Raw genomic sequence first — 20,463 nt, 5'->3', positions numbered from 1 at the left:
TATATATATATATATTATCAGTTATTATTTTTGGGAGCGGTTAAAAATATATATTTCTCAATTAATTTTTAAGGATTTTTAGGGAAAAATAAAAGTGAATTATTGCATATAATCCTAAAAAGTATCAAAAGATTGAAAACCCTATTATAGAAAATCACCTAATTATCCAAAAAGGTACATGATTGGCTTAGTATACATTGTTTAATGATTCATTTAGTAGTATTTACATTGATTATGACTAAACAAAAGAATGTCTATTACCCACAATGAGCTCATCTTTAAGGACGATTGACTGATAACAACTATTCTTATGAAGTAGTTATATACTCCACCTAATATTATATTACTCATTTACTCTTTCTTTTTTAATTAGACAGCAACAACCGAAAAAGGTATAAGCGGATCCAGGATTTAAATTTAATCGGTGCATTTTGTAGGATTTTTAGCATTGCACTCATTGTAATGTCAAAATTATGGGTTTAAATTTAATATTTATTGAAAATTTAGTAGGCTTTTACGTATAAATTCATATTGCCGGTATCGGAAGTTGTAAGTTCAGTTAAACATGTAGCCGAAAGGCTATCCGCCCCTGAAAAAAAGGGCAGGACAGTGAGAATCGAACTCAAGAATACTGTGTGAAATACTCCCCCATTTTTATAAATAGGCTACAATAGTTGGTAGCTTTCTCACTTAATCTTGGTATGAATATTTACTTAATATTTTTCTTTAAATTAATGATAACACATAATTAGGTGTTATTAAGCGATTTAAATAAGATTGAGCGTGTTAAAAATGGATAAATAAAAGTACGGATCATAACTTTTTTTTTGTTTAAACATTTGATATTCAGAAACTACTGAGCTGACTAATTTGAATTCGTGCAGCATAGCACATTAAACGCGAAGCGCTTTCTACTTTGAACTTTTAATATTTTCAAGACTCGAACTTGAGATCTTTAGTTACAGGGGTAGAATCACACCCATCCTGCCATATTCTTTGACGGTAGGTGTCGTTACTTAATTAGCCAACTGCTGTTTGGATTAACAATATGATAATCAGTGATTATCATCCAAAGTTTTAAATAATCAAGCATTACATGTGAGGTTTACTTTATGAATTTTGGGACCACAAATATTTTATAAACACAATAAATACAGATGGCAAAAAAATAGTAAAAAGAGACAAGTAGCTGGTTTTAGGGAGACAGCCAATGGAATTGCTTTAAAAAGAAAGATAAAGTTAAAGATGAAGATAAAATTAAAAGAAAAAAAAGGAAGATAAAGTTAAAGATGAGAAATAAAAATAAAATAAGGTAAGGAATCCTACCACCTAAGATTAAAAAACTAAAATTTAAATCGTGAAAGTCACTTCTACACTTGTGAAATTACTAATTGAAGAAGTGTTTCCTATCAATATCTACTACTAATATTAAAGATAATCTTCAAAATATAATTGAAAAGTAAATAGTTAAACAACAATTTTTTTTTTTTTTTTGCTTTCTTTATTAGTTTGAGTATTTTTTTTCCTTCCCTCTTTTCTTTGAAGATTACTCAAATCTCCTTTGTGATATTGATATACATTTTTTTTATATTGATAGTGTTTGATTAATTTACAAGCACTTCAATTATTCAACTTATTCATCTATAAGTACAAGTTTTTAACATAATCCTTATCACTAAAGTTTGAGCGAATAAACTCACATAAAATATTATAATTATAATTTGTTATACAAAGACGGATATTAATAACCGTAACATATATATGACGGTAGTAATCACATTTGTCTTAGACCGCTAGGGGTTAATGTTGTGTTCACACTATCGTCTGTTTTTCATAACATCGGGCCTTATTTACTGGTTATCATTATTGTGTTTCATCTACTTTCTGGTTCTTATGATGTTGTTATTATTTCTATGATTTCTGTTGATGGTACTAATACATTGTCTCTTTTTGTCTTGTTCGTTTTCTTGAGTCGAGGGTCTATCGGAAACAACCTCTTTACTCTATCGGGGTAGGGGTAAGGTCTGCATACACACTACCTCCCCATACTCCTCACCTGTGGGATTTTTCTGGGTTGTTGTTGTTGTAGTTCAAAAATATCTATGCATGCGCGCGCACACATATATACATAAATATATTGCATGACCTATTATAGCGTAATGGTATAAGTATTCAGAATTCATTAACTTAAAAATAATAAATTTGCGTCTGTACAAATAATAAAAAAACTAAATAAAGATCATGTATCAAAAAACAAGCCTCATAATATTCAAATATTGCACCCAATACAAAACTCTTGTCACTCAATTTTTAAATGTGTACTAATTTCAAAATCAAGGGTTCTTATTTTTTTTCCCATTAAATCAAATAATTAAAAGAATTTATTTACCTACTAGAAAAAACACAGCAGAGGATCTAGGAAACCAAAGGAAAGAACAAAGACTTCCTTTTGTTTTACATAATTAAATATACTACTTTTTCTGACACAAAGTTTTACATAAATATTTTTCATTTATCCTATCTGTATTTTTAAGAAGTAGATAAGGAACGTGATTCATCTTTTTCTCTCTCATTTTTATCCACTAAAACAAAAAGAGAGAATTTCTGTTTACATTTTCTTGTCACCATCATCAGATGCACGTGGTACCTCATAAGGTTAAAATTCCTAATTTTCATTATATCAAACTCATGTTGCAGTATTCAGTAAAAAATAAAATGCTTCGTTTCAAGATTAATTTTTTTTTTTTTTGCCTAGATCAAGGTAAGTTTTTATTTATTTTTTATTTTTTTATTTTTTGGCTATGGTGTTTATATATTACATTTAATATTTGTGTGTGTGTGTGTGTGTGTGTTTTGTCCTTATATATGTTATAGAAACTGCTGATACCCATCTTCTCAGCTCCTTCAAAATTTTTCCCTTTCTTTTTTTGGCCTAACACATCACTTTCCTTCACCTTTGTAAGAACCCCATCTCTCTGTTTCTCTGTATTTTTTATAGCTCCTATGGTTCTTACTTCAGAAATAGTATATTGTATGTTAATGATATTCCAAGACTTGATTTTTATGTTGTTTTTGTGTTTTGGGTTTCTGTTTTTAGCAGTTTGGTGTTTACTTTTTGGTGGTTTTTTTTTTGCAATTCAAGATTATTAATGGAAGAGGATGATAATTCTTTGTGATCTGGAGTTTTGTCTGTAATGCTGTTTGTTTCAGTTTTTTCTATTCACGTGCATGTTCTTGATTCAATGAATTTGTGGAGTCAATGATCTTCTTGTTGATCAGTCTTCATTTTTTTCTTTTTCTTTTTAATACTCATTTTTTGATGTTTGTGGAGTGATCATGTACTACTTACTTTGTGTTTGATTTCTGTGTTTCAAGAATTTCTGAACCTTAAATTATGAGCTTGAATAATTTCTAAGAATTTCAGAATTTAACTACTGGTATTGCTGATTCTTTGTTTTTGGTGTGTGTGTGTGTGTTGGTGGGGGGGGGGGCTGCCAATGTCAAAGATCAAATTTTTTTGATTATTTATGTTGAGTGAGTTTGTTGCTGTTACTTGTTACTACTGCTTTCTCTTCATCTTTCTTTGGGCCGAGGATCTATCGGAAACAACTATTTACCTTCTAGATAGGGGTAAGGTCTACGTGCTCACTACCCTCCCCGGACCCCACTTGTGTGACTATAGTGGGTTTGTTGTTGTTGTTGTTGTTAATGTTGAGTAAGTACATGTAGTATAGTTGTCTACTAGTTTCTTGTTTTGCTTTAGTGTCGTGCCCCTTAAATGTTCTTCAGATTGTGTAATTGGAGAATCTGTGCTTTGTTTCATGCTAAATGATCATTATGGAATTGTTAGACTTTTTTTTTTAGAAAAAATTATAATTTCAGGTGAATCAAACAGAATATGGTCCAAATTGTAGTTGACTTGTTGCTTTGCTATGTTATGATTTTGTGCAGTAGTGGCAGTGTTATCTTACATTTTCTAAAGAAGGATGGCTCTTTCTTGGGCTAATAAAGATGGAAGAGAAGTGAGGATTTATGAGTATTTGGATGAACTCAGCACAGATTTGGCAGATTATATTGCAGAATTATCAGAGGCTTCTGTGAAGGAGAGAGGTGTATTTGCTGTTGCTTTATCTGGTGGTTCCCTCATCAGCTTGATGGGGTATGTAAGTGTGTTATATTTTACTTTTTCAATTTTTTTTTGTTTCCCTTTATATATAAGGTATTGAACTGGTTTTTGAAATTCTCGGGGAAGCAGAAAACTTTGTGAAGCTCCTTACAGCAAAACTGTTGATTGGGCGAAGTGGTATATATTTTGGGTGGACGAGCGTGTGGTTGCGAAAAATCATGCTGATAGTAATTACAAGCTAGCCAAAGATGGACTTTTGTCAAAGGTAGAAAACTCAAATTTTACTTGATCATCTTGCGTACTGTTTTGATCTACTGATTGTGGGATTGTTCATACGAACCTTAGTTGTAACTAGTGGTGGCAAAGTGGATAAAAAAGCAGTTATCCGTCCATATTATCCACTTAAAAAATGGGTTGGATAATGAACTTTTTAAAAATGAGTCAAATATGGATAAGAACCATATTATCCACTTAGAAAATGGATAACCAATGTGTTTAATTTTTACATGACTCAAATTAGGGGTTTCTAAGTGTGAAAGACTAGGTATTCTTCCAAAAGTGATCATATTCGAGAAGCCATGGATAATAATGGATATCAATATTATCTGGCAGTCAACCCGTATTCTATCCGTATTAAATATGGATCGGGTCGGATAATTAATCCGTTTTTGCACTACCCGTTCTTGACTCGTCCATATCCGATCCAACTAGCTCGTTTGCCACCCCTAGTTGTAACAATGGCTCTCTCTATTTTGCATTGCGATCCATGATTACATATACCTTTATCAAGAAATCTTTAAGACAGGCATCAAATGAAGTAGTTCTCTTTTGGGTTGATTCAGTTCATCATAAATATACAATAATCTTTCAGCTCTAAAACACAGATACGGTGCATCTCAAATATGCAAGGGAAGCTCCAGGCTGTTGTAATTACTACTTTTTGGCTAACCGTCATGCTAAAGACCGGCTATAAACTTATATGTTATTGTTGATATTAGTTTTCATACCATGTCGCTTGTGTTCATCTTATATAGAAGTGAGGATGTTCTTTCTTCTTTCTTCCTTACTTTTTTTTGGGGGTGGGTGGGGTGGGGGTGGGGGTGGGGGGGAGGGTGAGAGGGGGAGCAGCCATTTTTTAGGGTCTGTTCGGAACATTGACAAGCAATCATGCTACAGTCAAGCATGGCTATTGTTGGTATTGTAGCTGCAGCCAGAAATTAAGGTGTGCTGTAACATATTTCTTTGATCAGTGCTTTTCCTTGATCTCCAACAATGTTTTGAGCTTGCAATTTTGCATAGTATGGCATAGTGGGGGTGGGGACGTTACGTCAGAGTTTGGATAGGAGATCTGGCAGAAGAATGAATCAGGATTCTCTAAGCTGCAGTATCTAATCGTTGGGGGTTGGATGTGGTAGATAGCCATGTATAGTAAATTCCCATGAATATGGTTCTTTTTTCATTTTATTCCTGAAGCAAGATGATTTTCAAAATTTTTTGAATCCAGATCTTTGATGTCTCTAGGTATTCCAGGGGCGTATACACCTTGTCCTATGCGGTGTCACAGGACACCGCTTCGTCGTTATTTTTTTACTATTTATGTATAAGAGAAATAAAAATATTGAAGATTAATATTGAAAATGACACCGGTTACAACTACAATAAGTTATTTGTTTGTTCATTTCTTCAAATTATGACACCGCTTATGAAAAATTCTGCGTATGCCACTGAGTTATTCTACCTATCATCTGTTACTCTCTAGTTAATTTACTTTGAACTATTGTAGTGAACCAGGTATATATGGTATATTTAATGTGTCCATGCTTAGAGGTGGTGACATCTATGGATCTAAGTGCACCTGTAGCTATTTCCTTTGAACTGAATGCACTGGGCCAACTGAGGATGCGTATAAAGCTGAATTGAGGTAGTGCTAATAGATGGATGAGTATTGTATGTGCACATAGTGACCTATAAAGTCATGCAAGAGAATATTGTTGAAAATGTTCAATTGTAGTCGCTCACTATGAGCTCTCAGGGATCCGGAGGTGGTTGAAATATTAACTTGAGGTTATATTAAGACCATCCAATTGCTGGCATGAAGAGATCGATTTACGGATTGGTGATGCCAAAAGGATGTTCAGTGCTAACGGGGAGAGGAGGGTGTTTTAGTTGCTTTGCTTTTTATTTTTATTTTTTTTCTTGATTGATAAGAAATTTCAAGATTACAAGCAAACTCTCTCTGCAGATGCTGGGTTTAACCAATGCTGATTGTTTCCCGCGTATAGATTGACATAATGATATTTGGTAACTTCTATAGTTTCCTTTGCTAGAGTCACGAACGCAGACTTACACTGGAAACATGGTGGCCTTGGTGTCTCATGTGTCTTGACTCTTCGAGCTTACCGATGTCTAGTAGATCTGTCATGCTATCGTGTCTAACAATTTTGAACTTTGATGTAACCTGCTCATTGTGGAAAATTAGTTCAGCTTGAAAGCTTACTACTGTTTTATCACGTTTAACATATATCCTTTAAAGCTCTTGTATTTGTTGATATCTTACACGATAAGTATTTAAGATATCTAATGAGAAAGAAAGGAACAGTCTTTGGTTTTTTCTATTTCCTTCAGGGTCAGTATTTTGAAATCATATTTATTCAACAGTATTCTGCAAATCTGCTAAATATCTTCTTTAATCTATGGGTTGGCATTAGAACCACCACCTATGTTGCTCGGACTATGTATATTTGGAGAATCCGACATGGGTGCGTCAGTATTTTGGAGAGTCCATGCAACATAGACCAGACAAGGTCCATGTTTTAGCAATTGTATTCCATCTCTTCATTTTTTTGTTGTTTTGTTCTTGTGTTTCCCCTAGAATTTGTGAGGGAAATGGATGTTCTTATAGTATGAATTCAATAGGTATAACTTTGAGGTTTGCTTCTCAATGTGGGAGGAGAACTGGTACTTCAGTTCCCAAATTCTTCATCCTAGGTATTCTCTCAATTACCAGAATACGAGTGTACCATCTTAAGATACAAATGCTAGTTAGCTCTTTCGAAGTTACAGCATCTTCCATTTTTTTCATTTATCCTTTCGTCTTCCCTTGGCATTAAAAGGGAAGTGGAAAAAAATAAGGAAAAAGAAAACAGGACGGTTGAGCTGAATGCATAGATTTGAAATGCTGTCTTGTACCATGTAGCTGAATTTCATTAGTGAAATTTTGTTCCAAGTCTGAAGGGCTTCCGAATTTGATTTTTGGTACTGATCTTACTTTCCAGAGTTTTGCATTTCTCAGCTAGATTGTGCTTTTATCTTTCAGGTGCCTATTGTTCCAAGCCATGTACATTCCATTAACGACACGGTCTCAGCAGAGAAAGCTGCCGAAGACTATGAGTTTGTTATTAGACAGCTCGTGAGGACTCGTGTAATCAGCGTTTCTGACATCAGCGACTGCCCCAAGTTTGACCTCATTCTTCTAGGAATGGGACCAGATGGACATGTCGCGTCTCTTTTCCCTAATCACTCCATACTTGATGAGAAAGAAGAGTGGGTAACTTTTCTCACCGACTCACCCAAGCCTCCTCCAGAGAGGATTACTTTCACTTTACCGGTTATCAACTCTGCATCCAATGTGGCTATAGTTGCAACTGGAAGCAGTAAAGCAGAGGCTGTGCATTCGGCAATTGATGATGTTGGACCTGACTGCCCGACATTGCCAGCAAAAATGGTCCAGCCAAGTAAAGGGAATTTGGTTTGGTTTCTAGACAAGGCAGCCGCCTCAAAACTTGACGGCGCAAAATTTTCAGAGTAGAAGGACCAGGCTTTTAAATGTGTATGATTGTGTATTTAGAAAAGGCATATGCAACTTAGTTCATTCTCATCTTTCATCAAGTCTTATATTTTGATCTTCCCTTTTTTCCCAAAATTTTTGATACCTTTTCCTGTTTGAGAAGAAATATAGGAACTTTTTCTTCCGTTGGATTAGGTATCTTCCACCTGCAGTCCTCTCTTCTGAGGTGGGTTTTGAGAAGTGTGGTTATCTTTTTGTTGGGGAAGATGGCAATAAAATTGGATCCTTATATAGAAGTCAAAATGTCCTTTTAAAAATTAGCTAGTTTGTTTTCAGCTCTTTCACATCAGTTACCTTGAAATAAAATTTTGATACATAAAGTTAATGGCAGAACATTCATCATTAACAATTTTAGTGTAGATAGGTGGAGGTCCAATGTAAGTTAATATGACAAAAAATATTAGGTGATATCTTCTCATCCGCCTAACCTTGGCAGACAGAATTATCCGGTACTTGCGTAACTGGTAAAGTTGATGCTATGTGACCAAGAGGTCACGGGTTCGAGCCGTAGAAACATACTCTTGCAAAATGCAAGGTAAGGCTGCGTGCAACAGACCTTTGTGGTTCGATCCTTTTCCGGATCCCACACATAGCGGGAGCATACATAGCGGGAGCTTAGCGACCGAACTGCCCCTTTTTTTCTCTGTGTGTGTGTTTCGAGGAGAATCCATTTTCTTTAGAGAAACTGAGTTTTAAGAAAACTAAATGGTTCAAAGTTCAAACTCAAACAATTGCATTCAGAAATAACAAAAAGGAGATGAAATGATATTGGTCTATGATACACAGCAATGCACAGCCTATTCTGCTAGTAAAAAATCAAAATTTCTCCAATATGTCAAAAAAATAGTACAAATGTTACATTAAAGGCAGAGCAATCAAGAAAGCCTCGGGGAAATGGAATTGGTGATGTTGTCTTTCCCTCTTGTATGATTTCTCTGATACCATGTTGTACCAAAACTCGAAAAATTTGTGTACAAGCAGTTACAGCTACAATCACAGTGATGCCCGAAAGAATATTCCAACACCAAAACTTTCAACTTTCCGATGGAAACAGGGCATCTGACATAAGCATAATGGGCTACCAAGCGTATACACCATCAACTTATAGGCACGAGTGTTCTGTATTCCCTTTCTGTTACCGACTTGATGCCATGGTCGTCTGGGACCACATCGTCTTCCATACCTTCCTTGGGAGGATACCCTAATCTCCTTGCCTGTAACCATTGATCTACTACCCCACAGCTAATAGCATACTTTAAAGTTCGTTCCAAGTACCCTTTATCGGTCATAAGATGAGGCTGAACTGTCAGCATTCTGATGATACCTGAACCAAAAGTTGCCACAGAAATTAAGTTGAAGAGCACCAAAAACACGAAAATTTGATATTTCAGTTGTAAATATTTTATAACCAAACATTTCTTTTTGAAACAGGTAATGATACTGTTTTTAGGTAACAGTTGAGTACTAATAATGAGAATTTGATCGAACAGCTAAAGATATCTGTTGGCCTGTAAAACTTGGATGGATAACATCACTGTCCAGATGTGACATGACTTCACTCAATATTGTTTCCTTACTGCTATCTCTTGATCCAAAGTTAAGTAAAGATGTATATCCAATTTGTATAAATAGTGCAGGGATAAGTGAAAAGGCATGAATGCATCACATAGCAGACTATCATCTCTAATGAGCAAACTTCTAAACGAACGAATTATGAATATACAGAAGGTGGTCAATCTTTTACCTGCAATAATACCATCTCCAGATGCAGACATATCAGAAGTATAAGGGGTCAGAGGCACATCTTCTAACCCAAGAACAGCACCATTATGCTCCTTGGTGTAGTAATGAATCTTAGAAGTTCCGTTGGTCACGAACAAAACCTTTAGATTTTCATGCCAAAGTGGAGCAATTACTTCCGGTGGATAGTGAGTGAACTTAGACCTGTCATTATCTTTGGTGTCAAACCTCTCGGACGGTTTTATTCCACAGAGAAACTCTAACTCCTGTTTCGTAACTTCTATAATATCTGCAAGATCCCACGCTTGCTGTATGAATGTCTTCGCTTTATCACCCGATTCCCATAGCGGAAACGGGAGGTTGACATCATAAAAGACAACCCCTCCCAGCTTCTTCGAAATCTTTGTTGCTCGCAATGTGGTTAATCTCATATTTGGGTCAAGCAATGAGAATGTATTGAAGTAAAACATTTTTGCCTGTGTGACACATTAGAATGAATTGAAACAACTTCAGCACTAACAGAACAGACAAAATGAATTCAAATAAATAAAGTAACATGTAATTTTTTTTCAGATTCTCACCTCCTTAAGGACATCTATATTGATCTCGGACTTCAATAGAGAATCCTCAGCAGATGGTTTGGTGGTAGACATCCTCAAGCCCCCTCTCTTACCTATTTTCATATGTGTAATGGCAGTTGCTTTTTTACTGTCAAGGCGAACTGATCGCGTTTGAACTTTGTTGATATTCATAAAATATACCAAGGACTGACCAAAATCGTCATCGCCAAGTTTCCCCATGAAGGCAACTTTACCGCCCAAGCTCGCAAGAGCCACGGCAACGTTACTCGAACATCCCCCGGGGGACCTGGTAAATTTTTCAGGATCCCAAATTGCATCTTTCATTCTTTCATGCCATTCGTGGTCTATAAGCCGATTGGACGGCCTCCCTGAAGGAACAAATGCATGCTGTGCGGCACCAAAGCAACACACAAGAGGTGGCCATCCATATGAGAAGCTAATATCCTCTCCACCATCGAAGTCCAGTTCTTCCTCACTATCGGCATCAATGTTTGCAACATGTAGCTCTTCTTCAATATCACTAATTTCTGTCTGGCTACCTTCATCCTCTAAATCATAAACCTTCTTTCTCCTCCGCCTTGTGACCTTCTGAGCTGGTTCTTTCTCAAGGCTACTAGAGCTAGAAACAGCTGCAAATTATGCATAAAGAGATTTGCAATTTAAACTTTTAAACTTAGGAAATGTAAAGAAAGCACAAGTGCTCAATGACGAGGAAGTTTGTAAGTATTTGGAAAAGAGATTTTACCTTTCTTTGAAGTTCGTTTTCGTACTTCCATGGAACCTTCACTTGATCCTGAAGTTGGTAAGGCTTCCTCATCTGTGACATTGCCCTCCACATCTGACAAGGAATCCTCAAATGTGCTCTCCGCTGTCTCTTTTTTCTTCCGAGTTCGTCGGGTTTTCTTCGGTTTCACACTTGATTCTGGTTCTGTTACAGCTTCCGCATCAGTGACATTACCCTCCGCATCGGATATGGAATCGCCAAATGAACTCTCCACTATCTCTTTTTTCTTACGAGTTCGTCTCTGGGTTTTTTTGGGTTCCTCAGTTGACCCTGAAGTATTTTCGGCTTCCTCGGCGTTCACGGGATCATCATTTGAAGTCTCGACTACTTTCTTTCTCCTAGCCATAACCGGAGTTCGTTTTGATATCCGGGCAGTCTTTTTTCCAGCACCAAACACCTCTGTCTTCGATAACTCCTTGGCTATAGCCTCAGGAGATCCTTCTTTAGAGATTGCCATAAGAACCCATTTGTTTTTATGTCCAAGATCTTGAAGCTGCATTACTTTCATATTTGGGTAAAAGTTCCAATGCAAATGCTGCCTGCATATTAGAGAAACATAGAACATTAGTTTGCTTTTTCCTGTTTGAAGCATATTTTTAGTTTCAGGAGCAATTATCCTCAAATTTCCTCCATGTTTGAGATCAGAAAAATCCAAGATGCTATAAAGAAAAAGCAAAGACATTGAGTCTCTATTTGATGCTTATATTACAACCAAGAAAAACACCCTCCTTGCATACTGATACATTTTACAATTAAAAGTCCGCAGCTTTAAAGACACTGAATTTGTTCTGGTTTTCGGTGAGTGAATGATTTCATTCCGAATGAACTCCAACTATGCACTATTAAAAAGCACGAACTGCACATGTTGCTGGTTGGAGGTAGTAAAAAGCCTTGGTGGAAGAAATTGCTGGTGGGAAGTAACAGGTATCTCATGGAATTATTCGAGATGCACGCAAGTTAGCCCCGACACCACGGTTATCAAAGAAAAAAAAAAGCACGAAGTGCAGTCGGCTAGTTACCTACAAGTCACCAAAAGAGCAACTGTACCAGTGAAGCCACCCTATGTGCACTAATCAAAATCATATAGAACAACTACTACTACCACTACGCCTCAGTCCCAAAGAAGTTGGAGTCAGCTATGAATCCTCACCAACCATGTTTTTAGTGGCGGAGCTAGTCTTGAAGATATGGGGTCAGCCGACCCCAATAACTTTTGTCCAACTTTTTATTTGTCTTAAGAAATTTATTAATGTTTATAAATTATATAATTTAGAACCCAGAATCCCGAATTCATAACCTTCAAATCACCCCTGCATGTTTTTGATTATATGATGAATCCTCACAATACAGAATCATATCGAATATGGAAGAAGTTCAACTTGCTCTCAAACTAGTAGTATACGAAAGCAATGACACAGAAATTCAACTTTAATTCTAATTTTCACCACAAAATAACGTTATCCACACACAAGATAGTTGCAAAGGTGACAACTTTATAAGTTATATGTTTAACTGTCTGTTTCTGGTATAATTTTCTTTACAAGGTAAAGCAGATGAAACAAAGCAGATAAAAAAGGAACATATATGAGAAAAAAAACAAAAGAATTATGGAAAAGAACCTGGGGAGAGTAGAAAAGAAGCTGAAAGAGAGAGCAGCCATAGCAAGAGGAACATAAAGATACAATCTTTACAACCCAACAATGGGGATTTGGGGTTTTAGACCTTCAAGTTCAAGGTAGCTGTGAAGCAGTAAAAAGAACTGGATGAGGAGGGGGGTTTTGGGATTTGAGTTTTTGAGGGAATTACAGAATTATTATTTTTCTTTTCTTTTAATAATATTTATTATTTAATTATTTTCTGAAGAAATTATTCATAGTGATTAGTACTCCTTTTATCCTGTTTTACATAGAAGGCAAAAGACTTTTAAAATTTATGATTCAAAATAAATCATAAATAATGAAACACTCTTATCCAAGAGGTGTTCACTCAAAAAATTTATTGTGTAGATAAGTAATAATTGTTTTACTATATACATTATATGTTGAATGGCTTTGATTTATTTGTGTGTTTATTTTTAATAAAAATTTTGGTTTCGTCAAAAAGGCAATCCGAAACATAAAGCATATCGCATTCATGCAGAGTCGAGGAAAGGGCCGCATCTCAAGAGATATAATGTAAACGGTCTACCCTAGTACAAGTACCAGTGATTTCATCATTTATTTTAAATTATTTTATTAAAGTAAAAAATAAAATTTTAAAGTTAAAATATTTGTAAATGTAAAAAACTGATATTCTTTTGGATAGAAAAAATAAATTAAAAGTAGGGAGTAGTGTCTTTGTCTTTAAACCCATGTTCTAAAGACAAACTTTTGATGATTAAAATGACCCTAGTGTACTCCACAGTTTACCAAAATGCCACTAGGTATGTTTCTGCACTGCCTTTGTACTATATTCTGGCAAAGCAGGGAATCTAATCTAATTTCCAAGATCCAATTCCACTGTATATTTCATGTTCATTCATAGGATGATAGTCCTGGAGATTTCTTGCAATTCTATGAATCTTGAAATATTACTGAGATATTAACATCACTATCTTCATTGATTTTTGTATCATTTGTTAATATGAATATCTTCAGACGCTTACTGCCCACAAAAGTTGGGTTCAAAAAATCCAAGAATTCGTGTAATGGTAAGACCTTTTTACCCCTCTTTATGTGTTTTTCCTATCTTTTTGTGCTCTATTAATCATAAAGTTACAATCTTTGTAAGGTTTGATATAATTGGTATGTGTTCTATTTACCCTTGAAGATGGGATGTGGATTGAAATGTTTAATTAGATTAGTATTAGTGCAATTAATGACATTAATGGAATTATACTATTCTTTTACTACAGTTTTTCCAAATAAATTATAAAGTCATATTTATCTTTTTAAATAGTAATAAGTCTTGGTAGGCAAGAGTTATATGATATCTGTGCTAGTGGAGGATAGCAGCTACCAGTGAAATAGAAATAGTCGAGGTGTGTACAAGCTGGCCCCGAGAGCATCGTCATAAAAAACGGTTTATCTTTGAGCTTTCTTAGATGTTTTGATGGGTTTAAGCTTCTTCTCTCAACATTTTAATGAGGGGTTTTTATTGACTGTCGATGGAGGTAGAGGCCGTTTTTTAAATCTAAAATGTTCTTTTTGAATCTTTAAAGATTGAGAGAAATGGACCATAATAGCGCAGAATGGATACAGAGGATTCATATAACCGACCCTCAACTAGTTTTAGGATTAAGGCATAGACGCATAGTGATTGATTGATTGATGTTCTTTTACAAACTTGTTTGCAGCACGGGGCTTTTGTAGTATCCATTCGTCCCCGGATTGTGTGGTGCAAGTACATTCCTCGGAGCAGGAAGTAATAATTGCTTTGGGAAGTAATGTGGGAAACAGACTTCAGAATTTTGATGAAGCATTGCACCTAATGAAGAAATCAGGTATACAAATTACCAGGCATGCTTGCTTATACGAGACAGCGCCTGCTTATGTAACTGATCAGCCTCGGTTTCTGAATTCTGCTGTTAGAGGTGTCACAAAACTAGGGCCTCACGAGTTGTTGGGAGTGCTCAAGAAGATCGAGAAGGACATGGGTCGTACAACTGGGATTAGATATGGTCCTAGACCCATCGACTTGGATATTTTGTTTTATGGGAAGTTCAAGATTCATTCTGAGATACTTGACGTTCCGCATGAAAGAATCTGGGAGAGACCATTTGTTGTCGCACCTTTGATTGATCTACTCGGTTCAGACATAGATAGCGATACAGTTGCATGTTGGCATTCGTTTTCTAAACATTCAGGTGATCTTTTCGAGTTGTGGGAAAAACTAGGAGGTGAATCTCTTGTAGGGAGAAATGGGATGAAAAGGGTATTGCCAGTTGGAAACAACCTATGGGACTGGTCTTCGAAAACCTCTGTTATGGGTATTCTGAATTTGACTCCGGACAGTTTTAGTGATGGTGGAAAGTATCTATCCGTAGAAGCAGCAGTTTCCCAAGTTAGGTTAATGCTCTCAGAGGGTGCAGATATAATTGATTTTGGTGCACAATCCACACGTCCAAACGCTTCAAAGATATCCGTTGAAGAAGAATTAGATAGACTAATTCCTGTTATAGAGGCCGTTAATAAGATGCCCGAGGTTGAGGGTAAGCTTTTATCTGTGGATACCTTTTATTCAGATGTTGCTTCAGACGCAGTCAAGAACGGGGTTCATCTTGTAAACGATGTATCTGGTGGACGGTTGGATTCCAACATGCACAGTGTCGTTGCAGCACTTCGAGTACCCTTTATAACAATGCATATGAGAGGTGATCCGTCTTCAATGCAAAATCCCGAGAACTTGCAGTACAATGATGTTTGTAAGGATGTGGCGTTTGAACTTTATGAGAGGCTCAAGGAAGCAGAGTTAGCCGGTATCCCTGCTTGGAGGCTAATAATTGATCCAGGAATCGGATTCTCCAAAAATACTGAACATAATTTGGATATTCTAACGGGTTTGACAACCATTCGAAGTGAGATTGCAAGGAGGAGCTTGGCGTTGTCTCGTGCCCCTTTATTGATTGGACCGTCCAGAAAGAGATTCCTAGGCGAAGTCTGTGCTCGCCCTGCTGCAGATGAACGAGATCCAGCAACTGTTGCTGCTGTAACGACAGGGGTTCTGAATGGCGCCAATATTGTAAGAGTACATAATGTTCGATATAATGCATACGCCCTTAGGCTGTGTGATGCGTTATTGGAAAGGAAACGGTATGCTTAGACAAAACAGTTAACACGAGCTATGTTTTGTTTTTGCCTTATTCTTTTCTCATTGTAAAACATCTATCAGTCTGACAGTTGTGTTTTTGCAAAAGACCTCAAAGCTGAAATGATATAACCAGAAAGAGCAAAGTTTTGTGAGTGAACATTTTACTTGAAAGTTAACTAGTTTCTTGATTCATTTGCTTCCTTTCGGTTCCCAAGTTTGTAAAACGTAGATGAGATTCGTTTTTGCTTTTATGTAGTTTTGTTTTCCCTTTTACCAGTTTCAATCAAGCAACAAATTATGATGCTAAACAAAGAAATCTTCATCTCTCTAAACTGCTATCTTCTCTCAATATTATCTCTTAAGATTTTTGCACGCCTCTTTGGAACAATAACTGAAGTTCTCTAAAAAAAAGGGCAGCCTGGTGGATTAAGTTCCCGCTATGCGCGAGGTCGGGGAAGGACCGGACCACAAGGGTCTATTGTGGACAAGACCACAAGGGTCTATTGTACGCAACCTTACCCTGCATTTCTGCAAGAGGCTGTTTCAAGTTCTCTAAAAAAAGTAATAAATGACTTATTTTGTTTTTCTAACGTCAAATATGAAAAAACAAATTCAAGTTTGAGGTGTCACGACGCTTCTCTCAGATTGACATATACTTATTTGCATCTAAAACGCTTTCTTGATGTCATAAAACTCGAGAACACAAGCTGATCGGGACAAAACCAAAAAGAAATTAAAATAAAAGAAACTCAGAGAAAAAAAGAAGAAGATAAAATGCCCTTGCTGGATGCACTTTCTTCTGTATCCTCAGACAGGTTATACGGATAGTAAATGTCAACTCTTATCAATATGATAACAGCCACTGTGTATTAAAATGGCTATTTGACATCATTTGATCTGGGACAGAATGTCAATTTCCCGCCATCTCATTCAGTAACAAAAATGTGCATTCAGCAATCATGTCCCAAAATTCTTGGACCTCTAAAGATACAATTAGAACATTGCAGACAACAACAACAACAACGACGACCCAGTAAAGTCCCACTAAGTGGGGTCTGGGGAGGGTAGTGTGTACGCAGACCTTACCCCTACCCCGATGGGGCAGAGAGGCTGTTTCCGATAGACCCTCGGCTTAGGAAAAATAAAACAAGAAAACAAGAAAAGACAATTCATCAGTAACGTCAACATAGCCATAGAAATAATGACAGCATCCTAAAAACCATAAAATAGATGACAAGCAATAACCATAACCCACAACTAAGGACTAGATCTATGGGAAACAGCAAGGTTAGTGTGAACTCTACATTAACCACAAGCCCTGACCTAGGACCAACCCTCCAAAAGACTCAAACTCGCGTTACCCCCCCCCCCCTAGTAGTAGTACCGGTGGGAACCCCCGGAACTGACGGGGGAAGCTCGACTACCCCCTATCCTACAACCCTAATGCTCGACCTCCAAACCTTCCTATCAAAGGCCATGTCCTCGGAAATCTGCAATCTCGCCAGGTCCTGCCTGATCACCTCTCCCCAACACTTCTTAGGTCGTCCTCTACCTCCTCTCGAACCCATTAAAGCCAGCAGCTCACACCTCCTCACCGGAGCATCCAGGCTTCTCCTCCGCACGTGCCCGAACTATCTGAGCCGCGCTTCCCGCATCTTGTCATCCACAGAGGCCACACCCACCTTCTACCGAATATCGTCATTCCTGATCTTATCTAACTTAGTGTGCCCGCACATCCACCTCAACATCCTCATCTCAGCTACCTTCATCTTCTGGATATGAGAGTTCTTAACTGGCCAGCACTCTGCCCCATACAACATTGCAGACAATATGTTGCTAATTCAAATAGCAAATACAATATCTTTCCCCTAATTAGAAACGTAAAATCATGCCAGCTCTCAGCAGTTGTTGGTACAAATATCTTAGCATATGGTTTTCGAGTATGGCCCTTGCCTGAGCAAACAAAAAGTTTGGCCAAAGAAGACAACGTTCAATTGCATCAACTTATATGAAATTAATCAGCATAATATGGAAACAAGCAGATAAAAATAATGAGGAAAAGCATGGATCAATAACCATTATTAGGATTCCTCTGAACACTGTCCAAGGCAAGCTTGCATAAATTTTGCACAGCATTATAGACTTTGCATGCACAAAACTGGAAACTAAGGGAGTCAAACACCACCTTATCCACAAAAAAGCATTTTATTTAATTTTCAGGAAGAAGTGAATTGTCAAATCATAGATATAAATCCATGCGAACATTTACAGCCACCCCCAACCCTCTTCAGTACTTTGTTAATGTTGGAAAAATTGGATGATTATGGAGAATAAAAGGTTTATCTTGAGAGTGTCAAAGACACTGTCCTTAAGGATATTTCGCCCACACCGAGATGAATAATATTAGGTGTATCCCCCAGGATTCAACAAGCTCTTCTAGTATAAGTAGGAGCAGAAACAACAAAGATTTATAAGTAGAAAACCCAGCACAAAAGAAAGAAGAAGAAAAGTTTTTACTATTTTCACTCTACTTCCATGAACACAAACAAATAGCTTTATATATAGCCTAAAGAAGTTACATCTTCCATGAAAGAAAGGTTGAAAATTTAATACCAAAGATTCAATGCCAAAACGGAAAGAAACCAAAACGGATCTTTAGAATTCAAATCCAAGAATTCAATTCCAAAGAAGAACTGTTATAATCATTGCCTATTCAAGATTAAAGAAAATTATTATCATTTTTAATGTTTGCAAACGGTCAAAACCTTTTGGTCAATTTTAATAACAAAAAATATAACTGATTGCATACCCATTCAATGTTAATAAACATTGAGATATTAAAAATATTAAAATACTCATTCTTTTTGAGTTATTAAAAATATTATATTTTTTTAACAATCCCCCACATAGCTCAAAAAGAATATCATAATGAAGAAAACTTTCGCTGGGTTTTCACAAATGAGCATAATGCGTCGAATCTGGTGTCTCTTGGACTATGAATCAGACCTAGATAAAATAAGATTAAACTTACAGAACAATTGGTGAAGTTTAGAACTTCTACGAACCAAGAATTCTTTTGTAAGTTTAGTGTCTTATCTATCACATTATACCCGCATACACTTTGTTGTTTGTCGCGGTTTTGCGCTAATAGGCCATGCGCGCGCCTGGTTTGCATGAGTGCTCTAGAAATTTTTGCCATAAATTTCATAGGAGCGGCCCCACTCCATACTCATATAGGTCCATCCATCAAGTGTATTCTGCAGCACAATACACCACCTATTAAAGGCTATGGATTATTAGATTAAGAGTTTAATAACTCAGCCTCTCATTCCTTGCAGTCTTGCACTATATACACATACACCATAGGAAGGGATATAATTTAATAGTGCACATTTGATCAACTGATGACTTGTTATTACCCATATGAACCTACTTCATGGGATCTCCAATCACATAGGTTGGGTTACCATCATAGTTGATATAACTCAAATTGGCAAAAGTCCCATTCCCCTCGATGTTTCAGATATTAATTTTCTTCCCAAAGGTTTAGTCAGAGGATCGGCCAAATTCACTTCTGACTTCACATAATCTATGGAAATAATTCCATCTCTCAGCAGCTGCTTTATCACATTATGTCTCAATCAGATATGTCTACTTTTTCCATTAAAGGATTTATTTTTGGCAATGGCTATTGCAGCTTGGCAATCACAATGCATCGACACAGAAGGTGTCGGTTTAATTCCTAGCGGAATACTCGCCAAAAGGTTCTTTAACCACTCGGCCTCATTTCCAGCCAATTCCAATGCCACAAACTCAGATTTCATGGTAGATCTAGCTATTATTGTTTGTTTAGCTGATTTTCATGCCACAACACCCCCACCGAGGGTGAACACATAACCACTAGTGAATTTTGTCTCATCCGAATCAGAGATCCAGTTAGCATCACTGTATCCTTCTAGTACAGTGGGAAATCCACTATATTTAATACCATAGTTCATGGTACCTCTCAAATATTTTATTACTCTTACTAATGCATTCCAATGATCATGACTCGGGTTTTGAGTATATCTACTCAATCTACACACATCATATGCAATAGCAGGTCTAGTAAATTCATCAAATGCATTAGGCTACCAATAATTTGAGCATATTTATTTTGATCTACAGCATCTCCCTTATTTTTTTTTAATTGACTACTAGCATCATAAGGAGTGCTTACAGGTACCACATCAAAATTATCAAATTTTTTAAGAATTCTTTCAACATAATGTTCTTGAGTCAACATCAAACTATTGCCATCTCTTATAATTTTCATGCCTAAAATAACACTAGCTTCTCCCATGTCTTTCATTTCAAAATTAGAAGACAAGAAAATTTTGGTTTTATGTACCAAATCAAGGCTAGAACTAAAAATAAGCATGTCATCCACATAAAGGCAAATAATAACACATGTACCATCTACACATTTTGTATAAACACATTTATCTACTTCAATTGACGAAAACCATCATAATCAATACTTGATCAAATTTTTCATGCCACTGTTTAGGCGCTTGTTTTAGACCATATAAAGATTTTTAACAATTTTACAACTTAC

The 20,463-nt window shown here is 36.4% G+C and overlaps 3 protein-coding genes across 7 annotated transcripts; 2 read left to right on the top strand and 1 right to left on the bottom strand.

The window, feature by feature from the left end:
- The first annotated feature begins 2,599 nt into the window (after window positions 1–2,599).
- On the top strand, window positions 2,600–8,233 carry LOC109209502 (probable 6-phosphogluconolactonase 1). Of its 5 annotated transcripts, none has more exons than XM_019372783.1 (4): window positions 2,600–2,655; window positions 3,952–4,159; window positions 4,256–4,391; window positions 7,443–8,233. In XM_019372783.1, exons 2-4 carry the CDS (start codon window positions 3,987–3,989, stop codon window positions 7,932–7,934), a joined length of 801 nt encoding a protein of 266 aa, XP_019228328.1. In that variant the 5' UTR covers window positions 2,600–2,655; window positions 3,952–3,986; the 3' UTR covers window positions 7,935–8,233. The 5 variants fall into 5 exon arrangements, with proteins under 5 accessions (XP_019228328.1, XP_019228324.1, XP_019228326.1 ...); XM_019372779.1 differs by lacking the exon at window positions 2,600–2,655 and adding an exon at window positions 2,851–2,958; XM_019372781.1 differs by lacking the exon at window positions 2,600–2,655 and adding an exon at window positions 2,867–2,958 and having other exon boundaries at window positions 3,955–4,159.
- Window positions 8,234–8,679: 446 nt separating this feature from the next.
- Window positions 8,680–12,862, bottom strand: LOC109209501 (fructokinase-like 2, chloroplastic). The gene is made up of 5 exons (XM_019372778.1): window positions 12,698–12,862; window positions 11,040–11,617; window positions 10,295–10,923; window positions 9,718–10,189; window positions 8,680–9,297 (listed from the first exon to the last, which is right to left on the bottom strand). Exons 1-5 carry the CDS (start codon window positions 12,736–12,738, stop codon window positions 9,071–9,073), a joined length of 1,947 nt encoding a protein of 648 aa, XP_019228323.1. The 5' UTR covers window positions 12,739–12,862; the 3' UTR covers window positions 8,680–9,070.
- A 610-nt stretch (window positions 12,863–13,472) lies between these two features.
- On the top strand, window positions 13,473–16,139 carry LOC109209500 (folate synthesis bifunctional protein, mitochondrial-like). Its single transcript, XM_019372777.1, has 2 exons — window positions 13,473–13,767; window positions 14,413–16,139. Exons 1-2 carry the CDS (start codon window positions 13,701–13,703, stop codon window positions 15,876–15,878), a joined length of 1,533 nt encoding a protein of 510 aa, XP_019228322.1. The 5' UTR covers window positions 13,473–13,700; the 3' UTR covers window positions 15,879–16,139.
- Window positions 16,140–20,463: the final 4,324 nt, after the last annotated feature.

The sequence above is a fragment of the Nicotiana attenuata genome, unplaced genomic scaffold, assembly GCF_001879085.1.
Source record: "Nicotiana attenuata strain UT unplaced genomic scaffold, NIATTr2, whole genome shotgun sequence".
NCBI lineage: Eukaryota > Viridiplantae > Streptophyta > Magnoliopsida > Solanales > Solanaceae > Nicotiana > Nicotiana attenuata.
This window is presented reverse-complemented; position numbering and strand designations above follow the sequence as displayed.